General features: G+C 43.3%; 1 protein-coding gene across 1 annotated transcript in view; it reads right to left on the bottom strand.

Moving 5' to 3' along the window:
* ZNF236 (zinc finger protein 236) overlaps positions 1-27,815 on the bottom strand; it is a 195,569-nt gene that overhangs the window by 42,246 nt on the left and 125,508 nt on the right. Inside the window, exons 24-27 of the mRNA XM_065398160.1 lie at positions 26,449-26,594; positions 22,983-23,226; positions 20,829-21,008; positions 9,623-9,778 (exon numbers count right to left, since the gene is read on the bottom strand). Of these exons, the coding sequence (XP_065254232.1) occupies positions 9,623-9,778; positions 20,829-21,008; positions 22,983-23,226; positions 26,449-26,594 (726 nt within the window). The remainder of the gene's footprint in view (positions 1-9,622; positions 9,779-20,828; positions 21,009-22,982; positions 23,227-26,448; positions 26,595-27,815) is intronic.

The raw sequence follows: 27,815 nt of genomic DNA, 5'->3' as shown, positions 1-27,815 counted from the left end.
CTGAAGCTGGTATTGCGTCATACATGATATGAATTGCATCATGTTATTCCTAGAAGTCATGGATGATGCAATCATAACGAAGCTTCCATCACTCTGCTGAACAAATTGCCCTATAGCAGCTCTAGAAATCATACAGTGTCGTGCTCTCTTATTTGTCAGTGTTTGATTTTGCAAAGGGACACATTTCTGTTTAGCCAAAGTGAGCAGAGATGCCTCGTACTTGTGTGAACAGTGCAGATAACTTCTGCTATGTTTGTGGTGAAGTGACTTTTGCATCACAAAAGCGCAGTATAACCACTATGGTTAAGAAAGCCTATCACCTTTATTTTGGCTGCAAAATTGGAGATCAGGACAAGAGGTGGGCCCCACACATATGCTGCAACACTTGTGCAACAAATCTTCGCCAGTGGTTGAACAGGAAAAGGAAATCTATGCCTTTTGCAGTGCCAATGATTTGGAGAGAGCCAACAGATCATACCAGCAATTGTTACTTCTGCATGGTGCCTCCAGTTGGGAAAGGTGTGTCAAAGAAGAAAAAGTGGACTGTGCATTATCCAAACATTCCATCAGCTATACGCCCAGTACCCCACGGAGAAGGACTGCCGGTTCCTGATGCACCAGAATCATTCTCACTTGAGTCAGACGAGGAAGAGGAAGAGGATGAAACTTCTGGTCCTGAACCATCAATGTCACAGGACCCACATTTTCTCCCATTCTCCTCCTCTGAACCACACCTCATAACACAAGGTGAACTGAATGACCTTATCAGGGATTTGGAACTACCCAAGAGTAAGGCAGAGCTGTTGGGCTCCAGACTACAGCAGTGGAATCTCCTGGCAGGTGATGTTAGGGTTTCCATGTTTCGTGACCGTCAAAAGGATCTTGTCCCATTCTTCTTCATGGAAGGTGATCTTGTAGCCTGCAACAACATCGATGGTGTGATGGCAGCCCTCAACATCGTTCACGATCCAGATGAGTGGAGACTGTTCATTGATTCATCGAAGACGAGTCTTAAAGCTGTTTTACTGCATAATGGCAATGTTTTGCCATCAATTCCAGTTGGTCATGCAGTTCATATGAAGGAAACCTAGGACAACATGAAACAACTTTTGAGGTGCATAAACTATGACCAACATCAGTGGCAGCTTTGTGGTGATTTGAAGGTTGTTGCTCTCTTGCTTGGTCTGCAGACTGGATACACAAAGTACTGCTGTTTTCTCTGCGAATGGGATAGTCGTGCAAGAGATTCCCACTACATCAAGAAAGATTGGCCACTCCGACAGTCATTGGAGCCTGGGAGGAAAAGTGTTCAGCATCCACCACTTGTTGAATCAAGGAAGATTTTGTTACCACCCTTACACATCAAGCTGGGTCTGATGAAGAACTTTGTCAAGGCCATTGACAAAACACAAGCAGCTTTCAAGTACCTCCATGGAAAATTTCCAAGGTTAAGTGAAGCTAAGATAAAGGAAGGTGTCTTTGTTGGTCCTCAGATTCGTGAACTTCTTCGAGATGATGCATTTGACCATGCACTGCGTGGCAAGGAAAAGACGGCATGGAAAGCCTTCCAGTTAGTGGCAATAAATTTTCTCGGAAACAACAAGGCAGACAACTACAGGTTGTTGGTGGAAAACCTCCTCAAGGCATACAAAAGCCTTGGTTGCAACATGTCACTAAAGATACATTTTTTGCACTCTCATCTAGATTATTTTCCACCGAACTGCGGAGCAGTGAGCGACGAGCACGGCAAGCGATTTCACCAGGGCATTGCAACAATGGAGAAACGCTATCAGGGCAAATGGAGCCCATCAATGCTTGCAGACTATTGCTGGACAGTGACAAGAGATGCTCCATTTAATGAATACAAGAGACAAGCCAAGAAGCGCCGAGTAGACTCTGAATAGGACTAAACTATGTACAGAATCGTTTTTTGCCTTTTGTTTCATAATAAATTTTATTTATATAACCCTTTTGCTGATTTTTAAAGTGTTACATAAACAGGACAGGTGAAATATTATCATATAAAGCAACCATAAACACATGAAAAGACCTAGGTTTACAATTTATGATTAAAACTATCTACACAATATACATAGACATAAAATGTAAAAACTTAAATATCTTAGAAACAGTAGCCAATCAGTTGTTTTAATTGTCATATTTGAATTCAGCACATCAAAATACATAATAAATAGCACATTTTATCTCTGAAGCAGACGACTTCTCAAAAATTGTAGACCAGTGTTATCCTATTTGTATGCATGCATCATTTTTGTATCTGAAGTTATGAATATTAACTATGTACCTGTATTTCAAATGTTTGCTCCTGTGGTAGCACCAAAAGTTATTTAGCCAGCACATTGTGAAGGAACTATCCAAGTTGAATGGCCCATCAAAGAACACTTAACTCACAATGAACCATGGAAGATGCCTATCTACTTAATGGACTTTCCTGTGGACATTCTAACTAGAGTAGGAGTAATGGCCTCTGCTATGACTAAGCAAAGCAGGCATGGACATGTGACTTGCCCATGTGACTCCAAACTCCATCTTGTTACCTGTATTTTTCCACAAACTGGACTGAGGGCTTTGTTTGAAACAATGGGTTTCCCTCCACAAGGCAGAAGCTATAAAAGGCCCTGGAGACATCTCCATTTTGTCTCTTTCCTAGTCTAACCTCTGGACTATGGATTTATACTCACAGGAGCATTCTAACGAAAGGACTGAGGACCTTCCAATGATTTGGAAGCAACCAGAGACTTAACAAGACAGCACTTTATTCCATCACTGCTTACAAGCCTGATCCAAGAACCTTGTAATTATTGTATGTATTTGATTCCTTTAACCACTTTTAACTCTCATCTTTCTTTCTTTCTTTCTTTCTTTTATAAATAAACCTTTAGATATTAGATACTAAAGGACTGGCAACAGCATGATTACTGAGTAAGTTATATATTGACCTAGGTCAATGTGGGCTGGTCCTTTGGGATCAGAAGAACCCTTTGGTTGATGAAATTGGTTTTAAATAACCACTCATCATTAAGTCTAGTGTTTTTGGTGCTAATACAAGGACTGGAACACCTAAGGAGACTGCTTTTCTGACTTCTTGTTAGCCAGTGTGGTGAAACATCAGTTTACTTCTGTTACTGGTCTAGTATATCTTGTGGAAGAATAACCACCAGTTTTGGGGTGTGTTTGCCCTATTTCTCAACAGTTTGTCCTGAATTTGGTATTCTCAGTTGTGACCCACTGGGGCATGGTTACAAGCGGTATTTGCCAAAAAACATTTTCATGGAAAGATTTAGAAGCGTACAACAAGCTAATGGCACTAAGGGAGATTTCATTAGAAAATTAAGAACTAAGTTCAAACCCCATGTTCACACTTAGGAAGAGGGTTGATAACACTTTGACGAATCTGGAAGCTGAAGGACGAGCAAATACTGAAAAACCTTCCACAGGAGAATTAAATTCTGTGATGACTGCTAGGTGAACTTGAATGGAGCTTAACGAGAGACCTCCTTTCTTCAGAGTGAATAGGTATTCCAAAATCTCCAAGATGGAGAATCAACAGAGAGAGGTGATGGTAAGTGCACCAGTGGTAAAATCTCTTCCATTTCTGAAGGTAATTCATGGTACAGTAATGCCTCACTTAAAGTCGTCCCGGTTAACATTGTTTCGTTGTTACGCTGCTGATCAATTAGAGAACATGCTCGTTCAAAGATGCACAATGCTCCCTTATAACGTTGTTTGGCAGCCGCCTGCTTTGTCCACTGCTTACAGAAAGAGCAGCCCATTGCAGCTGGGGGATTGGAACTAGGGTGGACGGCTGCCCCTCTATCAGCTCCCCGCTACCAGAAGTTCCCTGTGCAGCAGCTGCCCAGCAGGCTATCAATTGCCAGCAGTTCAGCTGTCCCTCCCCCCACTGCCATGTGCTGCTCCTGCCCTCTGCCTTGGAGCTGCTCCCAGGAGCCTCCTGCTTGCTGTGCAGGGAGGGAGGTAAGAGGGGGGCTAATGTCATGGTGTCCCCCTCCCCCCTGCTCACCCCATCTCTATAGAGCAGGGACATCTGAGACAGGACAGGGCTCAGGATGGAGGGAGCTTGCTGGCAGCAGCTGCTGTCTCAACTTGCTGATCTACTTAAAAAGGCAATGTACTTAGAGTGGGGTCAACATACTTAAAGGGGCAATGCGCATCTCTCATACACACAGGGTGCATGTCTCTGTCTGCCATGCTGTCTCCCTTCCCTCCATTTGTGCTGCCTTGTAGAGTGTGAGGCTACATTAACAACAGCCGGGGCTCAGCCGAGTGCTAGTTCATCATTTAGCAGTAAGGCATTCCCTGGGAAATATCCCACCCTCTGATTGCACCACTTCCACCAAGCTTCACAAACATCATTGCTGTGTACAGTATTAAATTGTTTGTTTAAAACTTATGGGGGGGGGGGTGTTTTATATATATACTAGTCTTTTGTCTGGTGAAAAAAAATTCCCTGGAACTTAATGTAAATGGGGGGGTGTTAATTCTTATGGGGAAATTGGATTCGCTTAACATCGTTTCGCTTAAAGTCGCATTTTTCAGGAACATGACTACAACTTTAAGCGAGGAGTTACTGTAGATTATTTTCTGCTGTTCAAAAAGACTTCTTCATTTCTCTGGAACAGGAGAGTTCTAATCCCAAAAGCCATCTAGGTACCAAGTCTTGAGCCAGAGAGCGTCCAAGCTGGGGTGACAAATGTTCGCCAAATCCTAAGTGATGGCTGGCTGGGAAGAGAGATAAAGAAGGGAAGGAAACCATACCTGTCTTGGCCAGGTTGGTGCAATCAAAATTACCATGGCTTTGTTCTATTTGTTTAGAACGCTGAAGATTAGCAGCATTGGAAGGGAAGGTATATAGAAGACTCTTTGACCAGGAAAGGAAAAAAGGTGTCCCTAGAGAATGGTGACTGAGACCTCTTCTCGAACAGAATTTTGCACATATGCGATTGGAAGTACTGGAAAAAAAGGTCTATTGTTTGGAAGATGCCAGGTAAGGAAAATCTGCTTTAGTATGGATCTCTCAACTTCCTACTTGTGATCTGAGGTGAAGTGTTGGCTGAGGTCATCGGCAATAGTGTTTTGGCAGCTGTAAAAATGAGCTGTTGAGATACAGGTATGATGGACTATACACCAGTTCTATTACCTGAGTGCCTCAGAGCACAGAAAAGGGGATCTCAACCCCTTGTTGATTTATGTCGTACATACTGACCCTGTTTGTCATTAGACAAACAGAATGACCTTCTATCATGCTGGTAAGCAGATTGTACTGCCCTGAGCTCCAGAAAGTTGATATGTAAACTCCTGGGTGGACTATCTGCATGGGATAACATGGTCCCATAGATGCGTCTCCCATTCTCAGGTGGATGCATCCAAAACTACTGCGACAGTAGGAGGCGGATAACTGAAGGGAATCCCTAAGCATACCTTGTCCGGATTCTTCCACCATTCAAGAGAGACTAGCACACGGCTGGGAATAAAGAGCAACTTGTTCTAACTCTCTCTGCTGGGACGGTATACACTGTCCTGAGCCAGGCTTTGAAGCAGGGTATATGTAAGCAGACATGTAACATGACAAAGTACACACTGCCACATGCCCGAAGAGCTGCAGGCACAATCTGGCAATGGTGTGGGGGCTCATTTGGACTTGAGCTATTAAATATGTCAGATAGAGAAACCTGTCCTCTGGTAGGCCTGGCATCGAGAGTGGCCCCTATGAATTCCATCCTCCATAGAAGTCACAGGGGTCCATTTTGCAGTACCGAGGTGAAGGTGAAATATGTGGAAGAGAGACATAGCTTTCTTTACAGCAGTTTGTACTTCAACATAGGAACATTCCTTGAGAAGCTAGCTATTGAAATAGGGGAAACAAATTACTCCCCATTGGCAAAGCTGTTAGGCAACTTTTGTAAACACGCTGGGTGCAGAGCAGATGGGCTGCAAAGGACGACTCGATACTGACAGTGGTCGATACTGACGAAGTGTAAGGCTCTCTTGTGAGAGGGCTGTATTGTGACATGAAAGTACATGTCCTGAAGGTCAAGGGTCACAAAACAGTCTCCTGAATCTAGGGATGGAATGATAGCAGCTAGTGTTGAATCTCGGAACCATCATGAATCTCTGTACCGTGATGAAGGTATTCAGCATGCTGAGATCTAGAATTGGTTTCCACCTACTCTTCTTTTTGGAAATCAGAAAGTAATTGGAATAGATCTCTTCCTCTATGTTAAGTCGGAACTTGTTCCATGGCTCCTATGCGGTGAAGGGAGAGAACCTCTCGCGTCAGAAGAGGTTCATGAGATGGATTCCTGAAAAGGGACAGGGAAGGGAGGCAGGGAATGCAAGAGAATGAGGTTGCCCAATGTTATAACCTCTAAGAGCCATCTATCAGAAGAAATCTGCTCGCATGAGGTTCAGAAATGGGGGAGACAATCCCCAGAAGTTGGGAGGAAGGAAACGGCAGAATAATACAGCAGCAAATCTGGATCGCGGAGGTGTTTGTGACTCTCGACCAAGGAGTCAAAACAAATACTTTTTTGATGGTGGCTGCTGCGTCAGTCCAGGTGCAGCAGTTGAGAATTTCCCCCTCTGCATTCAGGGTTTCTTTTTAGGTGCTTCTGAGGTGCTGTGATAGGTGGGAAACTGAGCTGATCAGGATCTCTGCACTGTCTGAGGCTGACTAAATCTCTTGTTTGCAAGTGTATTTATGCCCAGCAAATGAAAGGTTGCCCTGAGTCCTTCAGAGAATGCAGAGACTTATCAGAGAACTTGCAAAATAATTTCAGACGATCAAAGGAGAGGTCCTCTACAATGTTTTGGACTTCACATGGAATTCCAGAGGACTGCAACCATGAGACTTGACACATGATTAGAGCTGTGGAGATGGATTTAACAGCACTTGCCAGCGGCATCAAGAGAGGAATGTAAAGCTGTTCTGGATAGATGCTCTTCTGCAACAATTGCCTGAAACTGATCTCTAAGCTCCGAACTACAGGGTGGCAGGATGGCAACTGAATAGCTCTTCTGACCAAAATATCTATGCGCTCATGGAACATTAGCCTTATCACAAGACGGTCTTCAAATGGTGCTGCCTGTGTCGTTCATTCACTGCATCCATAACCAATGAGTTTGGGGATGGGTGGGAAAATAAAAATTCTGAACCGCTAGCTGGAACTTAATACTTTTTGTCGTCGCCCTCTTAGCTATTAGAAGGTCGGGGGGGGGGGGGGGGGAGAGAAATGAGGTGGCAGTAGCAGGGACCTGCCAGATTGTCTTACTGGGTTTAACAATGTCTCGTTTATGAAGAGGGCCACCCATGATGAAGATAGCGTAGCAAGGATCTCCAACAATTTAGGTTGCATCTACTGGACTTCTTCCAGGGGTATTTGAAGAGTGGCTGCCATTCTTTTCATCAAGTCTTGAAACTGAAGTTGTCCACAGTACATGGAGGGGGCATAATAGCTTCATCCAGGAAGGATCAGGAAATATTTGTCAGAGTAGCCTCCTCATCAACTCTCCTGTTTTTCTAATGTTTCCTCGTGAGGTGGGGATTGCTATTGGAGAATGGAGGGAATCGAGGAATGAAGTCCCTGACATTCCCTGTGAGCGCTGGGTGCCTTGGAGAATTGTTGGCAGTATGCAGCCCAAGGGTCCCAATATGGCCATTGGAAACGAAGGCACATAAGGGAATGAGACAGGCATCCAGGATTATCATACCAAGGACGGTGCTGAGGAGGTCGAAGCCGCACGAGCCTTGAAGTATCCCTCAATGTAGCATGTTCCAGAGAGTGTGGTCTAGACAGATAATCATAAGAACCCGAACAGAAATTTGAACATCTGAGAGCTGTCATCTGAAAAGTTTAATGGAGGAGCAGATGAAGGAGGAGTGATGATCTGTCTGTCTGTCTGTATGTATGGGGAATCATGCAGTACAGGTGACAGGTGAGGTACTAGAGATAGCAGAGGATGCCATACCAGGAATCTAACTGAGCTTAATAAAGGAGATATAGGTTCATTGAAGACAAAAATACCAGGAAAATCTGAACTCCTGTGGTACTGGGTGAGGTTGCACAGGAACCTGGTGGGCTGTGGACAAAAAGGCCTGCGGTACTAAGGTCAGTGCCAGCAGCGTTGATATTCGCTGGGCACCAAAGACACAGCAAATGCTGCAGGCAATACCAACTTCTTCAGTGAGGAGTCCCTACAGTCTCTAGTACTTCAGTCATGCTTCGATGGTACCGGAGGCTTCAGTACCAATCGTTGGGTACCATGTGATTTAAATGAGCTCAGGGACTGCAACTTAGAACCCTTGGTACTGAGATCTCTTGAACCTCCTTGGAAGCCTTTAAGGGGCACGGAGTCCCCAGTACCTCAGATGTCTTAGAACTATGCTCCAAGGAGTTTTAGTACTCCTTTTCATAGAAATCTTTCCCACCTCACTTGTAGGTCTACCCGAGGCTGATGGGGCAATATGGTCGCTTGGAGGCCACTGTATGGATGGGGGCGGGGGGGGGGGTGTCGTCTCTGGACCTGGACCTGAAGCCAGATGAAGGGAGCACCCCATCATGAAGAGGTGAAGTTTAATCTCCCTACAGTGGCTCTTAAAACTAGTGCAGATATTGCACTTTAAGGGCACACGTGTATTCCCAAGGCAGCGGATACAGTGGGAGTGGCTGTCATTAACTGGGAAGGACTCCAAGCAAGTGAGGTAACATTTTAAAGCCTGGGGATGTAAGCATGCCCCAAAACATAAAAGGCTTCTTGAAAATGGACACCCCTGTGCAAAGGGAAGCGGAGGCAGCAAGAGGCCAAAGCCTCGGCTAGTAGAAAAGATCTACTAGTAAAAATAAAACTAAAAAAGCAACTAAGAGGCAGGCATCTGCACAAGAGAGTACTACTGAACTCTCTGCCTCTGGCCACGGCAGCCAAGAAGGAACCGAGGACAGTTCATCTGTCGCAACCCTATAGGCCCTCAGTTTGGGGCACGAGGATGGGTAGGGCGCATGCGCAAGCCAAACAGCACTGCTGTCAACAATCTCCAATGGAAGGTGCATGTGTATTTCAAGTGGAGCACCCAGAAGGATGCTCTCAAAGAAGAACTGCCTGCTTATAATTACAAAGGACCTGCATCCACTAAGGGAGAGGGGAAAGGAAAGCAACAGGGACCTACCACACCAGAAACAGTCAGTAAATTTCACTTTTCGTATAGGAGTATGAAGTATGAACTGCTTCATATTTACAAAACAATGTGATAACAAGTCCTACGGGAAATTTGAATCATGACCCCTTTATCACTGTTCCTTGGCCACATGACAGGTTCCCTAACACCTCCAATTTAATAGGAAACCTCTGTGCATTATTCCTTTAACTATCTCAGTGCACCAGTTTTAGATGCACTCCCTTGTTCTCCCTTGCTCCCTGTCCTGTGGGGATGAGCATGAGTGAGTCAGTAGAGAGAACAGACAAAATCTTGGGCTATGTAATCAGAGAACTAAATGAATTTAACATTTTAGATTTACTGAACTGGCCCAGCAACTATTTCTCCACACAGAACGTTTTTATTTCTCTTATGAAATTAATTAGTGCTTACCTGAAGCGTTCAGTGATGTACCCTGAGACAGAAGTTGATCATTGCTTATAGTTAACGTAGCACCTGTTGATTGATTGCTAATTGTTGGTGTTGTCAGTCGTAAACTCCCATTCAACTCATTATTTCCAGAAGAATTATGCTGAATAAGATCTTGACCTAAAGAGAAATTACTTCTATGACATCTGGAAACTCCAGAAGAGCAATTTTTCTGCTAATGTACTTAGTAAAAACAAGTTCTCATTAAACAGTACTAGGACAAATAGTACATCCAATCAAAAGGATTAATTTTGTACTTGGGGCAATATTAATAAGGAAGATTATGAAATTGTGGATTTTTTTTTGAAGTATACTCCACTATCGTAGGAATATTTTTAAAAGGAGAAGTATCAAGTGTATTATTACATATCAAAAACACAATTCCAGCTAAATGTGCAAGTTTCCTCAATTTATTAAAATGTAATTGAAAGAAATCTATATTATGAAACTGATTTACAGAAAGGGGAATCATCAGAAAATGAAGAGACAGTTCATTAGTGCCTGTGAACATAAAGAATTGGTTTGCACATGTGAAGATTTTCAGATACACCTCTACCTCGATATAACGCTGTCCTCGTGAGCCAAAAAATCTTACCACGTTATAGGTAAAACTGCGTTATATTGAACTTGCTTTGATCCACCGGAGTGCACAGCCCCGCCTGCCCGGAGCACTGCTTTAGCGCGTTATATCCGAATTCGTGTTATAGTGGGTCACGTTATATCGAGGTAGAGGTGTACCAGGCAGACAAATTTTTGTACACTTAACTACTGAGCTCACTAATATTTAGATATTCATGAGCAAACATGAAGTCTCATTTAGTTAGGCCCATGAAAATGTACTAATGAAGCCATAAGACCCAGTACCTGGACCCAGAGCTTAATTGTTGAAAATCTGTCCTTTGATAAAATGGGAACTAACCTGTTCTGTAACTATTGTTCTTCAAGATATGGTGCTCATGGTCATTCCACTACAGGTGTGTGTGCCCAGCGCACCACAGCTGGAGATTTTTCCCTTAGTGACACCCATCAGGGTGGTGCATGTGCCCTCTGTTGCCTCATACTGCTGTGCATGGTATAAAGGATGGAGCCGTCCCCAACAATACTTAGTTCCTTTTTACTGGACAGACTCCAATATAGAGGGGAAGGGGGTGGGCGTCATGGAATGGACATGTGCATGATTCTCAAAGAACAACAGTTATAGAACAGGTTAGTAACCATTTTTTCTTCAAGTGATTGCACATCTCCATTCCACTTCAGGTGACACACAAGCAGTTCAGTTTGGAAGTGGGATCGGAGTCTACCTGAACAATAATGGGAGGACTATTCGTCCAAGTTTGGCATCATCTCTGGAATGTTGATACGGCATAATGAGGTGCAAAGGAACACACTAATGACCAATGTATGTATGGACATTAGTGTGGTCAATGACTCTGTATGTATAAATATCTTCAGTCTGTGTGTTCCACTCTATGCATCTGAAGAAGTGAGCTGTAGCCCACGAAAGCTTATGCTGAAATAAATTTGTTAGTCTCTAAGGTGCCACAAGTACTCCTGTTCTTTTTACTCATGATCAAGTTGCAGCTCTACAAATGTCTTGTACAGGCACCAGATCTGTTACACTGGTAATGTTGTAGCACATTCTTATAGAAGAGGAAATTCATGACGAGATTCTCTGAGTTGAGACTGGAAGAACGTTCATCCGGTCTTCGAATGCCACAAACACTTGTGATGACGACCTAAATGGTCTAGTCCTGTCCAAGTAAAAAGCTAATGCCCTCATGGAGTATGCAGTCTCTCCTCACTCTTATGAGAATAGGGTTTAGGAAAGAAATTTGGTTAGTATATTGCTTGATTAATTGGAAGTGAGAGACTAACTTAGTCAGAATTTTCAGTTGTGGGCTAAGTATAGATTGCCCTTGTAAAAGACTGTATAAGGTGGGCCAGCTACCGAGTCTTGTAACTCTAGCACCCTTCTCACGGAGTTAACTGCCATCAAAAAAGCTACTTTCACTAACAGAAGTAACAAACAGGTAAGCAGCGGTTCAAAATGTGGACCCATCCACTTTGTTAACACCAGATTTCAGTCCCAAGAGACACAGGATCCTCTGCTTGGGGATATAACCAGTCCAGTCCCTTTAAGAATTTGAATGACATTGGATTGGAGAAAACCAAGTGACGAGCAATTGGAGGGTGGAAAGTGGAGACCGCGGCTAGGTGAACCCTGATAGATCTAATGCTGTTTCAGGTGAAATAAAATAGTCCAGAACAAGCTATACAGAAGCCCAGTCTGGTGAACCTCTTTTCTGCTGTGACTACAAGGAACTTAAGGAGAACTTAAATAGGTAATTGTACATAGCAGAAAGCTTTCTGCTATTCAGGAGGATGTTTTGTACATCCTTTGAACAGAACTCCTGAGATGTTAATCATGAAGCATCCAGGCCACAAGATGAAGAGCATCTGGGTTGGGATGAAGCGAGTGACCATAGTCCTGTGCGATTTGGTCTGGTTCTGGAGGAAGTGTAAAAGGAGCCCTAGTTGAGAGGCTCAACAGACTGGAGAACCAATGCTGGCAAGGCCACACCAGTGCTATGAGGATCTCACAAGCATGATCCTGCTTGATTCTAAGCAACACTCTGGGAGGGAGCAAAACCAGAGGGTAAGCATACATTAGCTTGTCTTTCCAGAGTAATAGGAAAGCTTCTATCAGAAACCCTTGAATGTGATCTGCTCTAGAACCAAAAAAAAAAAAAAAATAGATGTCACTTCCTGTTGTTATGAGTTGCAAACAGGAGTATGCGAGGAACACCTCAGGTTTGAAAAATCAGTCTTACTATATCTAGACAGAGAGAACACCAAGGTGGGACACTGAGGTGAATCGTGTTGGTGATACAAAACTCCAATGCTGTATCATCTCTTGATGATCTGATCTGGCCCCTTCCTGTCAGTTCACATACAACATTGCTGCTGTGTTGTCCATAAGGACAAGAAGAGTCTTTTCCTTGATGTGGGGGAGAAAAGCCTGACAGGCAAGATGAATGACTCAACTCTCTCATGTTTTTGTGGACAGCTAAATGAGGAGGTTACTCACCCTGTGCAGTAACTGACGTTCTTCGAGATGAGTGTCCCTGTGGGTGCTCCACTCCAGGTGTTGGTGCGTCCCTGCGCCTTCGCTCGGAGATTTTTCGTAGCAGTACTCGTACTGGCCATGCATGCGCAGAGGCTGCCCCCCGCTGTGAGTCTAGGATAATAGTACGCATGCGTGGCCAATCTCCTCAGTTCCTTCTCTACAACGGAGGCTACCCCAACTCCAAAGTAGAGGGGAGGAGGGTGGGTAGTGGAGCACCCACAGGGACACTCATCTCGAAGAACGTCAGTTACTGCACAGGGTGAGTAACCTCCTCTTCTTCTTCGAGAGATGTCCCTGTGGGTGCTCCACTCCAGGTGACTTAAAAGCCATGTATCTTAAGGAGGTAGGGACTTCGGATCTGATAGGAACGCCGTAGATAGTACAGCCCTGCCCAAATGTATATCAGATAGAGGGCCTTGAGTAAGGGCATAGTGTTTAACAAATGTGTGCTCAGAGGACCAGGTGGCTGCTTTACAGATATCAGCCAGGGGAACTTTGCGTAAGAATGCTACAGAGGCAGCCACAGATCTAGTGGAGTGTGTTCTGATGCCGTCTGGAGGTGTAACTTTCTTCATCTGATAGCACAACCGGATGCACTGAGAAATCCAGTTTGAAAGTCTCTGGGTAGAAATAGGCGTACCTTTGGAGCGCTCCGCGATGGAGACAAAAAGTCTGGAAGAATTTCTAAAAGGTTTGGTTCTATCCAAATAGAAGGACAAGGCCCTGCGTACATCTAGTGTATGCATTGAGGCTTCGAAAGAGTTCGCATGTGGCTTTGGGAAAAAGGTCGGTAAGTGTATCGGATCATTAATGTGGAATGACGCGTGTACCTTAGGAAGAAAACCTTGTCTTTGAAAAATAGCGTATATGGTGGGTCTGCCATAAGAGCTGCTATTTCTCCTGCCCGTCTGGCAGAGGTAATTGCCACAAAAAATGCTGTTTTCATCGAGAGGTGTAAAAGGGAGCACGTGGCTAGGGGTTCAAATGGTTGTTGAGTTAGGCAAGATAGTACTAGATGAAGGTCCCACGGGGTGGTAGGTGGTTTAATGTCTGGGTATAGGGTTTGGAGTCCCTTGAGGAAGCGCTTGGTGATAGGATGAGCAAATACAGAAGTATCATCAATTTTGTCATGAAAAGTTGTAATAGCAGCTAAACGGACCCTGATGGAGCTGAAAGAAAGGCCGGATTGCTTAAGGTCCAATAGGTAGTCAAGTATGAGCGGAAGAGATGCTGACGTGGGACCAAGTTGTTTAGCTGAACACCAGTGTGTGAATCGTTTCCACTTGCGTAGATAGGTGGTGCGAGTAGATTGTGTTCTGCTATGTAGGAGCACTCTTTGAACTTGTTCAGAGCAATCTAGTTCGCTTTGGGAGAACCATGTAGGAACCATGCTTTGAGGTGAAGCATGGACAGGTTGGGGTGGAGAAATTGGCCGTGTTGTTGTGATAGGAGATTCGGGATGAGGGGCAAGGGGATTCGTGGTCGAATCGACATTTTGGTGAGAAACGGAAACCACGGCTGTCTGGGCCATGACGGGGCAATTAGGATCACCTTGGCCCGATCTGTTCGTATTTTTATCAGGACCCTGTTGAGAACTGGTATCGGGGGAAATGCATAGAGTAAGTTTTGGTGCCATGGGATCATGAATGCGTCTCCCAGGGAATGTTTGCCTAGTCCTGCTCTGGAGCAAAAATTGGGACATTTCTTGTTTTTTGCATTTGCAAAGAGGTCTATTGCTGGGTAGCCCCAAATGCGGAATACGTTGTGAATGGTGTGCTCGTTTATTTCCCATTCGTGATCCCAAGGGAAACGTCTGCTTAGTTCGTCCGCTGTGGTATTCATCACTCCGGGAAGATAGGCCGCTGATACCCGGATGTTGTTCGCAATGCACCAGTTCCAGAGTTTCATAGCCTCTGTGCACAGCGAATGGGATCGAGCTCCTCCCTGCCTGTTCACACAGAACATGCATGCAATATTGTCTGTCATTATGCGTACGTGTTGATTCTTGATTAGTGGCAGGAACTGACGGCACGCATTGCGAATGGCTTGAAGTTCTAGGACATTTATATGGAGAGGTCTCGGTTGAAGACCAAAGTCCCTGGACTGTGTGGTGAGACATGTGTGCACCCCAGCCTGTCAGAGATGCATCGGTCGTCAGTATGAGGGATGGAGCCTGCTGAAGAAAGGGGACTCCAGAGCAGAGGTTGGAGTGAATTGTCCACCACTGTAGGGAATCTTTGACTCGGACAGGTATGGAGAGAGTCTTGTTTAGAGGGTGCACATTCGGTCTGTACACCGTGGCCAACCATGCTTGGAAGCACCTCATATATAGGCGTGCATTTTGGACGACAGAGGTGCACGAGGCCATGTGACCTAGTATTTGTAGGCAGTCTCGGACAGTCACCTGGGGACTGTTGCGAATCCTTGTGGCCAGTCGGCTTATAGAGTTGAAGCGGTCTGGTGGGAGAGATGCCAACCCCGTCCGGGAGTCGAGGTATGCCCCTATGAACTCCAGATGTTGGGTGGGGTATAATGTGGATTTGTTTTTGTTTATTTGCAGGCCTAAAGATAGGAAACAATCGATGGTAAGTCGTATGGATCGGAGAGCTTCGTCGAACGTTGAAGCTTTGAGGAGGCAATCGTCTAGGTAAGGAAATATTACGACCCCTTGTTTTCTGAGGTAGGCTGTAACTACGGCTAGGATCTTGGAAAAAACACGGGGGGCCGTGGACAGTCCGAAGGGGAGAACCCTGTATTGGAAATGTGTGGAGCCGAGAGTAAAACGTAGGAACCGTCTGTGAGACGGGTGTATAGTCACATGAAAATAGGCGTCCTGTAGGTCGAGGGCTGAAAACCAGTCGCCCTGCTCCAGCGCTGGGATTATAGTGGTGAGAGTGACCATCTTGAACTTTTGCTTTTTGACAAATTTGTTGAGCCGCCTGAGGTCGAGGATTGGTCGCCATCCCCCATTTTTCTTCTCTGTTAAGAAATAATGGGAGTAAAAACCCTTCCCTCTGTGTCGTTCTGGCACAGTTTCTACGGCTCCCAGTTGAAGGAGATGCTGCACTTCTTGGAAGAGTAGTCACTCGTGAGATGGGTCCCTGAAGAGGGACAGGGAGGGTGTGTGGGTGGGAGGGAGGGAGAGGAAGGGGATGGCGTATCCAATTGTAACTACCTCTATGACCCACTTGTCGGATGTAATTTTCTGCCATTGATGAGAGAATGGTCGTAGGCGGTGTCCAAAGATAGGTGTGCCGGCTGAAGTGGGAACGCTGTTTTCTAAACCCTCGACCAATGCTTCAAATCTGCCTATTAGCTGGAGGGGGTTGCGGCGCCCCTGTAGAGTTAGGACGACGACGCTGGAATCTTGGTCTTTGGCGTTGTTGTTGCTGTTGTTGCTCCTGTGGTCTATAGGAGTGTTGTGTAAATGCGGGGTAGCGTGGATGTTGATAAGGTTGGTATCTAAATTGTCATCTTCTGGTCGCAGGTGGCTGGAGACCTAGGGACCGGAGGGTTGCCCTTGCGTCCTTCATCAGATGAAGCACGTCGTTCGTGGTGGAGGCAAAAAGTTTTTCCCCGTCAAAGGGAAGATCTCCAATGGTTCTCTGGACCTCTCGAGGAAAGAAAGAGGAGGAGAGCCATGAACCCCGTCGCATGACCACTGCTGTGGCGGTTGACCTTGCTGCAGTGTTAGCTACATCGAGGGCCACTTGGAGAGCGGTACGTGATATGGTTTGTCCCTCGGAAACCAGAGCTGTGAATTGTTGTTTCTTCTGCTCTGGGATGTGATCAATAAAATCCATGAATTTATTATAGTTTTTGTGGTCACATTATGCAAGGACTGCAGTATAATTAGCTATGCGAAATTGTAGCGTCGAGGATGCATATACTTTACGGCCAAAAAGGTCCAGGCGTTTACTGTCCTTGTTGGCTGGAGTGGAGCGGGCATACTGTTGTTTGGCCCTCTGGTTCGCTGCATCCACTACCAATGAGTTTGGCGCCGGATGGGTAAAAAGGAATTCAGAGCCCTTTGAAGGGATGAAATACTTCCTGTCCGCTTGTTTACAGGTAGGTAGGCTTGTGGCTGGAGTCTGCCAGATGGATTTAGCGGGTTCTAAAAGGGCTACGTTGATTGGTAATGCCACTCTAGAGGAAGAAGAGGGCTGCAAGATGTCTGTTAGCTCATGCTGTTGTTCAGTGACTTCCTCCAAGTTAATTCTCAAGTCACCGGCAGCTCTTTTAAAGAGGTCTTGGAATTTTGCATAGTCATCCGACGGTGTTGGAGGAAGGGGAAGTAAGGCTTCCTCAGGCGTTACGTCGGGCTCTGCTGGAATAGGAGCAGGACTCAGTTGCTCCTGGAAGTGTGACGGTGCTGCCTGGTATCTTGTGTCACTGGCAGGTCCGTCACGTGGCGGTGCTAGACCGGTGTTGCGTCTGGTCGAAGTGCCGTAGCGCACGTGTTCTCGAGGGTACGATGCCCATGGTGCCCAACATTGCCATGGTGGTGGGTAGGGCATAGGTGGTGCCATCCAGGGGTTCACTCCCCATGGGGCAGGAGCCTGAGAACAGGCTGAGGTAGTTTTTTTTTGTAACCTCTGTTGATTGGGGTCTGGGAGTCTTGATATGGAGAAAAAACTGCCTGTGGATCAGCTTCCTCCTCACTGGAGGAAGGTTGTTCTGATCCTGACTCAGGCATTGGAGAAAAACAGGCATTTATCGGGGGAGACTGCAGAATAGGTGACACCAATAGGTCTGCTGTCTGAGTGAATTGAAAAGGTGAGGCTCCTGCGTGAGATGAAAACTGTGGAGGAGGAGGTTGCCATGAGGGAACATTCCTCTGAGCAGGGGTTTTTCCTTTGATCTCCCTGTCAGCCTGTGCCGCGGTTGCCGGTGCCATGGTAGGTGCCGTGGGGGCAACATCAGCCTGCAGAGGGTCAGGCAGGGTGGGAAATGTCGGCACCGCGTCCGTCGCGGTGCCGAACGGTGCCATAAACGAGGCAGGCAACTGAAAGCCTGAAGCCTCGGCACCGGAGCTTCGCGCCGCCGCCGCAGCCTGAGGCGGCTTTCGTGCGGTGCCTGAGGAGCCCGGCTCTTCAAAAGTGCTGAGGCGAGGAAACACAGGCAGGGAAACTGTTGACCTGCCTGAAGAACTCTTGTGCCTCACCAACTTCTTTGCTGGAGAGGGCTGCCCCTCTTTTGTAGATTTCTTCAGTTTTTTTTAAGCAGGGGGGCTGTGGCGGGCAGTAGAGCCGGAGTCGGCGCCTGGGTCTGAAACTGACCCAATAGACTTTTGCAGGAGGAGCAGTTTCAGTTTAAGCTCCCTGTCCTTCCGTGCCCTGGGACTGAGTTTGCTACAGTGGGCACATTTTTGGGGAATGTGTGTTTCCCCCAAGTACTTTATACATTGAGAGTGGCCATCAGAGAGCGGGATAGCATCCTTACACGTAGAGCAGCACTTAAAGCCTGTGGAGCCAGGCATGGTAGAAGCGGCTGCGGCTGAGAGAATTTTTTTTTTTTTTTTTTTTAACAGATAAAAGAACTAATGAACTACACTAACAAGAACTGACAACAAACTAACTACTAGGATAGGTAATTGTAACAAGAGTGAGGGATTTCCTAACGAGTCTGCTGAGCTCCGTCTCAGGCCGGGGACAGTAGAGAAGGAACTGAGGAGATTGGCCACGCATGCGTACTATTATCCTAGACTCATAGCGGGGGGCAGCCTCTGCGCATGAGTGGCCAGTATGAGTACTGCTACGAAAAATCTCCGAGCGAAGGCGCAGGGATGCACCAACACCTGGAGTGGAGCACCCACAGGGACATCTCTCGAAGAAGAACTTAGTGAGATCAAAGACCTTGAGTCTGTAGATTCCTCAGGTGGGCTCCCAACCAAGAGAAGTGTGTGTAACCAGAGTCAATGTGGTTGTGTGGACATGAACAGAACTCCAATATATACATTTGTTGGATCCATCCACCAATTCGTAGTGGCTACAATTCCTATGGGCATTCGAACCAGCATATCTAGTGATGAACTGGAGAGTACACTGAGATCACCCACCGGCATGCTGAACCAAATATGTACATGAGGCCATGTGATACAGTAGTCTGAGGCTGTTCCTTACAGTTGTGACTAGATGGACCTTCAGGTCCAATACAATGACTAACATCATCTGGAATCTGGTTTGCAGGAGGAAAGCTCTGGCTACAGTAGAATCCAAGACTACGCCTATAAACAATATTCTCTGAACAGGGGAAAGGCTGACTTGTCTTCATTGATAAGCAATCCCACAACTCTAAAGATGGACTGGATCTTGGACACAAGGAATTCTACCTGGCTCTTGGAGAGACCTCTGACCAATCAGTCATCCAGATATGGGAGTCATTTACCATAAATCTTACAAATCTCCTGTGGCTTTGATGGATAGCCACATGGAAATGTGTGTCTCAACTCAAGGGCAGTGTACTAGTCCTCAGAAAGGGAATAATGGATGCTAGGGTCACCATGCAAAATTTTGTTTTCTTTATATATTTTGTTCAGCTCTTGGCAGTTCTAATACGGGTCTACAACCTCCTTTTGACTCTGGAATTAGAATGCAGCATGAATAAAACTCTTTCCTTCTGTGGAGAGAAGGGACCTCTTCTATAGCTCCCAACAGGAGAGACTGGACCTCCCAACAGGAGGAGAGACTGGACCTCCCAAGGGTGGACCTCCTCATGAGAGTAGTCCCTGAAGAGGGACTGGGGGGACGGACAGGAGAGAGGTATAGAAAAAAACTGGAGGATGTAGCCTAACTCCACATTGCTTAGGTAATATGGGTACAAGTATAGGATAACCTGTTGGAAAAAACAGGGATAGGAACTGGTGTTAGGCAAACTTGAAAGCTGTCCTCGACAAGGCAGTCAAATAGATTGCTTGGCATTTCTAGGCTGTCTAGAAGAGCTTATTGAAGACAAAAAAGTGAGGATGGTGGCATCTGCTCTGAGGACTTTTCCCTTTCCTCCTAGACAGGTTGACTAACCATAAAGGATGCGTAGCACTGGAATGACTGAGGGTGGAATTGCTTCTTTTTAGGGAGTGGAGTATAAATCCCCAAAGCTTTCAAACATAACCATGGAGTCCTTGAGACTGTGAAGACGATGGTTGGTGCCTCAAAAAGGAGATTCTGAATAGTCTCTTGGACTTCCTGTGGAAGACCCGATGATTGAAGCATGAACACCAATACATTGTTATTACAGATGCTCTGACTCTGGGCTGCAGAGTCTGGACCATCCAAAGCAGCCTGTAGCGAGGTCCTAGCCACCAGGTTACCCTCTTCCAATACTGGCCTCCTCTGGTAACTTGTCCGCAAACTTAAGAACATTGTCCCAGAGGAAGAAATCTTATCTAGGCAGCAAGGCTTGTTGGTTTGAGATACATATTTCCAGGCCAGTAGAAATTTTCCTCCAGCTTGAAATGCAGACATACCCAGAGACTGAAAAAGCAAAATATCTATAGTAATATAATAAAGGAGGGGACGGAGTCTAATATGACCATCGTCAAAGCAATGCTATTCAACATTTAAAAATATATATATATCTGGGGAAGCTCTCTTTAGCCTTGGAGAATCTAAAATACTTCAAACTAAAGCCATGGCTGCACTAGGATGCTTTATGAGTAACGGTGTACAGTATATTATCTCAGCAAAGCACTTCTAGCATACACACAGCTATACCAGCAAAGCTGTACTAGGTATGAGTAAAACCAGCTCACACAAACAAAACAAGATTCATCAGTGAAGTCACAGCTTTGTCCAGTAGAGCTGTGACTATGCTAGGGACTTTCTCCAGCATAGCTATGTCAGTCGGGGATCACATTCTTCACATCCCTGACCAACATAGCTAAGCCAGCAGAGGTCTATAGTGTAGATATAGCTTTAGGCTAAACTTGTAGGCAGTGGAAACAAATGATTTCACCCTCTAATAAAATTATCCAGCAAATGTTATTGTATAGCTTGCATGTTGGATGGGAACTAAGAATGATTGACCAGTGATAAAAATACTAACCAGATATAGTGAGGGTAATTTCTTGCGGGCTTCCTGATGAGTTTGTAGTGGTGGAACCAGCAGCATGAGCTAGAACTTGACTCAAACTTGAGTTATTTATGGTCAATGTTATCTCATGCTGACCATTCGAAGTGGACACCATACCCTGTGAGGTCATCACTTGAGAGAGATCCTGTGCACCTAAAATATAAGTTGGGAGGGGGAAAAAAAATACATGACAGTACTTTTTTTTGTATAATTAATACAGATCTTTACAAATATTTTTTTTAAACAACCAATGAAATCCTGGTCTTTACAACAATACTAAGCTGTTTAAAGTTGTGTTTTGAATAAAACATTGTCGATAACCAATCTTTACTTTCCTAAACTTTTAGATCTTTTTGGTAACCAGTCTTTGTGCTGCAAGTTATAGTCCACATGTATAATTATATAAAAATACAACTCTGCAAGATACAATGCTAAGCTTATTTTATTGTAGCTGGACAGCTAATGACAGCTATAGTTTCAGTACCTCTATTCTAAACCCCATTTTCAATTTTTCCAATTTCTAAAGCTTTCACCAATGTTTTCTAGGCTGTTCTTTGCTAAGAGATTGCTTGAATTTTCAAAAATAAAACAAAACAGCTGGGCTTTTTTTGAGAATGAAAAAAAAAGAGTGAAAAACCACCCACACTAACCTCAACAGCTGTATCAAAGCAACTGGAGGTACAAAGTTGTAGTTTGATAGGGAAACCACCCTCACTAAGACATGACTTTGAATATACTGGGGAAAATCAGACTTATTTTTCCAAAATTTGTCACGAACCTTCAAGAACTACACTTTGCGTATAAACAGTACTTAACAATTACTAACATACATTCCAAATCAAATGAGGTTACATTGCACATAGCTAAAAGGTTACTTTGGCTGTTTTCATTCTATGCTTTTAGTTTATACAGGATAATACAGTTACTGAGGGACAATCTACACTCATTCATTTATTTGCGTTCTACAACCAACTCTCTGTATAACTTTTCCTGAGTGATGTACCTGAATATTCGGATTCTAATATCTAAACTGTATCATTACATTTATCTAAATTTGGGTTATTGCAGATTATATACTATATGGATCTTATGAGTTTTTAAACAAACTTTGTATTTGTGGATAATCCAAGCACTATAACCAGATGTACAATCTTTTCTCAACCTGTGTATTATATAATTTTAACATTAGCTTTAATACAATTTTTAAATCTGTTCTTATCAGTTTAATTACTGAGGCTAAACATACAGTTCTAAAGTTATAGAAAAAAATGTGTATTACACGAGAAAAAGTATGTGATCGTGTAGACTTCAAAACACACAGTCAATCAGTTAAGTTGTCACTAAAGCTGGTTGAAAATTTTCCAACAGAAAAGATTTCCATCAAAAATAAAATTGAAATGTTTTGTGGGAAGATATAAATTCCGTGAAAACTTTGATGAAATAAAGTTCAAATGGCTAGTTTTGATCAGGTCAAAACATTTTGTTTCAACTTTTATATTATTATACATTAAAATACAACAAATCAAAACAAAGTTTGAAAGTTTTTACCTTATTGAAACTAAATGTTTTGATAACATCAAAATGAAATGTTTCAGCATATTTCATTTCATGAAAAATTCTGAGATTTCAACTTTTCACCCCAATTCAGAACGGAAACAAATTTTGAAATCTCATTTTCTATGGGACAGAAATTCCATTTTTCAGCCAGCTCTACCTGTAACCCTAATTCTGGGATTTCCTCGGTTATGTGCTTAGCTACGCAGCCTCTATGTTTTCTCAAACTAGTACTGTTGATGAAACTATTGTTAACATTTAGGTAACTAATTTGCAAATACAATCACAAAATTAGAGGTCAAAGTGTGCCTGGAAAATACGAGTAAATTTTTAAAAATCAGGCCCCAGATATTTATGTTGTACAAACAGAACTCTCTTTATGGAGTTGTGTATTTTATCATCAAACTTAAAGCAGCAACACATTTAATATCAATATAAATTTATTTATTCAATTAAGTCCAGAGGGCTAAGAGCAAGTTAACCAATACGAAGATTTCCATCCATAAATGATTTAAGAATTATGGCCAAAAAAACATAAAAGGCAAGAGAAAAGGGGCTATTAACACTTCTTACCATTACTGTTAGTTGTTAACACAGAGTCTTGCTCAGACAGTGGCCCTATCGTCATATTAGCTGAAGATGTAACTGTTGGCTGTAAAGACAAGCCTGATATGGGCTGGATAACCACATTAGCTGGCACCGTGCTATCTGTTGTCTGGAGGGAGTTGTTCTGTGAAGCCATACTGGGATCCCCAGTTAGATGCTGGGCAAGTAAGTTACTCTGCTGTAGTGTCTGCTGTAAAATACTGGGATCAATCTGAAAACCAAGAGAGTCAGATATGGATAAGTAAAAGTTAATATAAAACCAGAATTCCAGGTGACAGCCTTAAAATGCCTTTAATTCCCTCTGCCTTTTTAGACATGAACCTTTCCTTTTGATCTGGACCTTGCTATACTTACAGGTCGCTTATGAAATCTGGTGGAGAATGCAGCTGACGACTTGTTAAGCAATGAAATAGGATTAAAAAAATGTAACACCAGTTCCTCAGCAATTACCTTGGCTTCCTATTTGTTTTTAATGCAATTCAAAGAGTTGCCTATGAACTACTGAAGTCATAAATGGTTTGGGCCCTGGCTAAGAGAGTGCCTCTTTCTCCAGGTCTGCCACAGCAATTGAGATCAGCAAGTTTGAGCAACTGTAACAATCATTAGATTAAAACATGAGGGGACTAGTTGCAGGATGTTCTTCTTGTTGGAACTCGGTATTTCCTCTGTATTGCCTTCAGGTCACTTTCCTCAGTCCTTTGACAGAGAAGGTGAAAGGGAGCAGAGGAAAAGGGTGGACTGACAGTGGGAATAACTTATTTTTCCACCCTTGCTAGAGTTATATACTTACTTTTGTGTTTTATTAAATTATGTACATCTACCCTCAAGCTTTATAAATTGGTATCTTAGATAACTTTCAAAAGTTACTTTTATATATATATTTTAGGGCTGTCAAGCGATTGATCGCAATTAATCATGTGATTAAAAAGATTAATTGCGATTAATTGCGCTGTTAAACAATAATAGAATATCATTTATTTAAATACTTTTGGATGTTTTCTACATTTTCAATATATTGCTTTCAATTACAACATAGACTACAAAGTGTACCGTGCTCACTTTATATTTATTACAAATATTTGTACTGTAAAAAAAGATAGTATTTTTCAATTCACCTAAGACAAGTACTGTAGTGCAATCTCTTTATCACGAAAGTTGAACCTACAAATGTAGAATTATGTACAAAAAAAACTGCATTCAAAAATAAAACAAACAATGTAAAACTTTAGAGCCTATGAGTCCACTCAGTCCTATTTCAACCATTCGCTCAGACAAACAAGTTTGGTTACAATTTGCAGGAGATAATGCTGCCCGCTTCTTGTTTACAATGTCACCTGAAAGTGAGAACAGGGGTTCACATAGCACTGTTGTAGCCGGTGTCACAAAATATTTATGTGCCAGATGCGCTAAGGATTCATATGTCACTTCATGGTTCAACCACCATTCCAGAGGACATGCATCCATGCTGACCATAGGTTCCGCTCGATAACGATCCAAAGCAGTGCGGACCGAGAATGTTCATTTTCACCATCTGAGCCAGATGCCACCAGAAGAAGATTGATTTTCTTTTTCCGGGTTCTGTAATTTCCGCATCTGAGTGTTGCTCTTTTAAGACTTCTGAAAGCATGCTCCACACCTCGTCTCTCTCAGATTTTGGACAGCACTTCAGATTCTTAAACCTTGGGTCGAGTGCTCTAGATATTTTTAGAAATCTCACGTTGATGTACCTTCTTTGAAAGTGTTCTTAAAACAACATGTGGTGTGTCATCTGAGACTGCTATAACATGAAATATATGGTAGAATGCGAGTACAACAGAAGAGGAGACATACAATTCTCACCCAAGGAGTTCAGTCATAAATTTAATTAATGCATTATTTTTTAACGAGCATCATCAGCATGGAAGCATGTCCTCTGGAATGGTGGCCGAACATGAAGAGGCATACAAATGTTTAGCACAGGGGACAGCAACGTTTGGCACACGGCTCGCCAAGGTAAGCACCCTGGCAGGCCGGGCCAGTTTATTTATCTGCTGACGCGGCAGGTTCAGCCGATCGCGGCCCCCACTGGCCGCGGTTCGCCGTCCCGGGCCAATAGGGACGGCGGGAAGCCACGGCCAGCACATCGCTCGCCCGCACCGCTTCCCGCCGCCCCCATTGGCCCGGGACAGCGAACCGTGGCCAGTGGGGGCCGCGATCGGACGAACCTGCCACGTCAGCAGGTAAATAAACTGGCCCGGCCCACCAGCGTGCTTACTCTGGCGAGCCTCATGCCAAACGTTGCCGACCCCTGGTTTAGCATATCTGGCAAGTAAATACCTTGCAACGCTGGCTACAAAAGTGCCATGCGAATGCCCGTTCTCACTTTCAGGTGACAATGTAAATAAGAAGCAGGCAGCAGTATCTCCCGTAAATATAAACAAACTTGTTTGTCTTAGCGATCGGTTGAACAAGAAGTAGGACTGAGTGGACCTGTAGGCTCTGAAGTTTTACATTGTTTTGTTTTTGAGTGCAGTTATGTAACCAAAAAAAGCTACATTTGTAAGTTACACTTTCACGATAAAGAGATTGCTCTACAGTACTTGTCTGAGGTGAACTGAAAAATACTATTTATTTTGTTTATTATTTTTACAGTGGAAATATTTTTAATAAAAAAATCATATAAAGTGAGCACTGTACACTTTATATTCTGTGTTGTAATTGAAATCAATATATTTGAAAATGTAGAAAAACGTCCAAAATATTTAATACATTTCAATTGGTATTCTATTGTTTAACAGTGCGATAATTTTTTGGGGTAAATCACGTGAGTTAACTGCGATTAATCGACAGCCCTAGTTTATTTATATACACACTGTATTTAAGTATATGTAATTCAGATTTACATATAGGAGTTCTTGTTGTATGTTTAAAACCAATAAAACTACACCAAGTCCATTTTTCCCCACAGTGCGTTCAGAGTAAGCACTGAAAAGTGGCTGAAGCCAAGAATTTTCTCTTCCTTTTTTTAAACAAACATTTCTGCTGGATTATGTTCACAACTTTGTTGTCAAAAAAATGAATAACAAATCTAGAGATGGAGGGTGCTGATATAATGCAGTTTTCCTGCATTAAGAGGGAGAGCATTTGGTGAAAGACTGTAAACAGGAGGAAAATTTGAACTAAAATGCTTTGGAAAACCAATGTTTTTAACGGATAAAAAGCAAGTAATAATTTGCATAAAATCTTCAGAAAAAAGGCCACTGAAAACCAGAAACCCTAAGTTTTATTTTCAACACACACTCATATATACAAACAAAATATTTTTAATACTGTACAACATGGATTCATTACGCCCTGTACAGTGCAGTGAAGTCAATAGGGCTCTGCCAGGGCACAGGTAGTCTACACACAACACTCCATCCACTCTTATTAATAGAAATTAACAGTAACCTACCTGTAATGTGATGTTGTTAATACTGGCAGCATCTATTCCAGAAATTTGAACATTCTGTCCAACCAGATTAGTAGCAAGCTGTAACTGTATGCCTTCAAGGGTGGCCAAGCTACCATCTGTCAAGGACACAGTTAAGTCACCTCCAGCTACCAAAGAAAATAGTCATATTATAATTTTTTCTTTATCATTATTGGTCTCCTTTTTATCCAGTTTTTTTTTAAAACGAAATCATTCTGAAATATCTAAGCATTTGCAATTCTGTGAACCAAGAAAAATAAATTAGATTCAAGTAGTCAGTGCTCCATTTTTTAAATTTAAAACAAATGTGCATAATGCATTTAGAGGAAAAAAATCAAAGTATTTAAGCAGTGACCAGCTTCTTTCATAAAGTAGAATAGTTTCAGAATGACTTTGGATTTCTAGACACAAAGGTCCAAATATTTCAATATTTTCACTTTTTGAACGTACACCCTCTCTGAACGTAAAACACACATTCGCAAATGTTTGTACCATAAAGTTTGAATATGCATGCACATACGAAGTTTACCCAGACTACAGCAACACTGTAGTTCAAACTTCCACCTATGTCCCAATAAATGCTTGTGTGGGAAGAATTTAAATACATGTAAAGTCTTCAAATCTGACCTGTGTTAAACTGTTATAATTTAGAAGGCTATTCCATTCAATACTGGATATATCCTTTAAAAACTATACAATAAATAAAAAATGTCCTTTCACAAGTCACATAAGAACCATTTTAACAGCCAGATGAGATGGATTGCTATCTGTCCTGCTTTCCCTATTTTCAATCTTTGTGCTGCCAGAAAAATAAATTTGCTCCCACTACATCTACAGGAAATACCTGTGGAGTACTGGGCAACCTGCAGCACCCAGGGGTCGTGAAGTTATTTCATGGGGGGTCGCGAGCTATCAGCCTCCACCCCAAACCCCGCTTTGCATCCAGCATTTATAATGGTGTTAAATATATAAAAAAGTGTTTTTAATTTAGAATGGGGGGGTCGCACTCAGAGGCTTGCTATGTGAAAGGGGTCACCAGTACAAAAGTTTGAGAACCACAGGCTTAAAAGGTTCATTACCCCATTCTGAGGTATATGAATATTCTGAAGGCCCCTCTTTCCGCTCAAGCAAAACTCAAAAGGATGTAAAACTCCCACAAATTGAACCTGCCAATTAATGTTTACCAATATTGTGTGAACTGAAACCAGTCAGTTTCACCGAGTTCTACGTAACAGGCTAAGCTCCAACCAGACAGGCTAGAACGATGGTGGTTACAACTTGATGGATATGTAAGCATTTAAGAAAATGGAAGTAAATTTGTGATAAATCCTTGCCCATAAAGAAGGTTT

This window comes from Emys orbicularis, chromosome 2 (genome assembly GCF_028017835.1).
Source record: "Emys orbicularis isolate rEmyOrb1 chromosome 2, rEmyOrb1.hap1, whole genome shotgun sequence".
Taxonomy (NCBI): domain Eukaryota; kingdom Metazoa; phylum Chordata; order Testudines; family Emydidae; genus Emys; species Emys orbicularis.
This window is presented reverse-complemented; position numbering and strand designations above follow the sequence as displayed.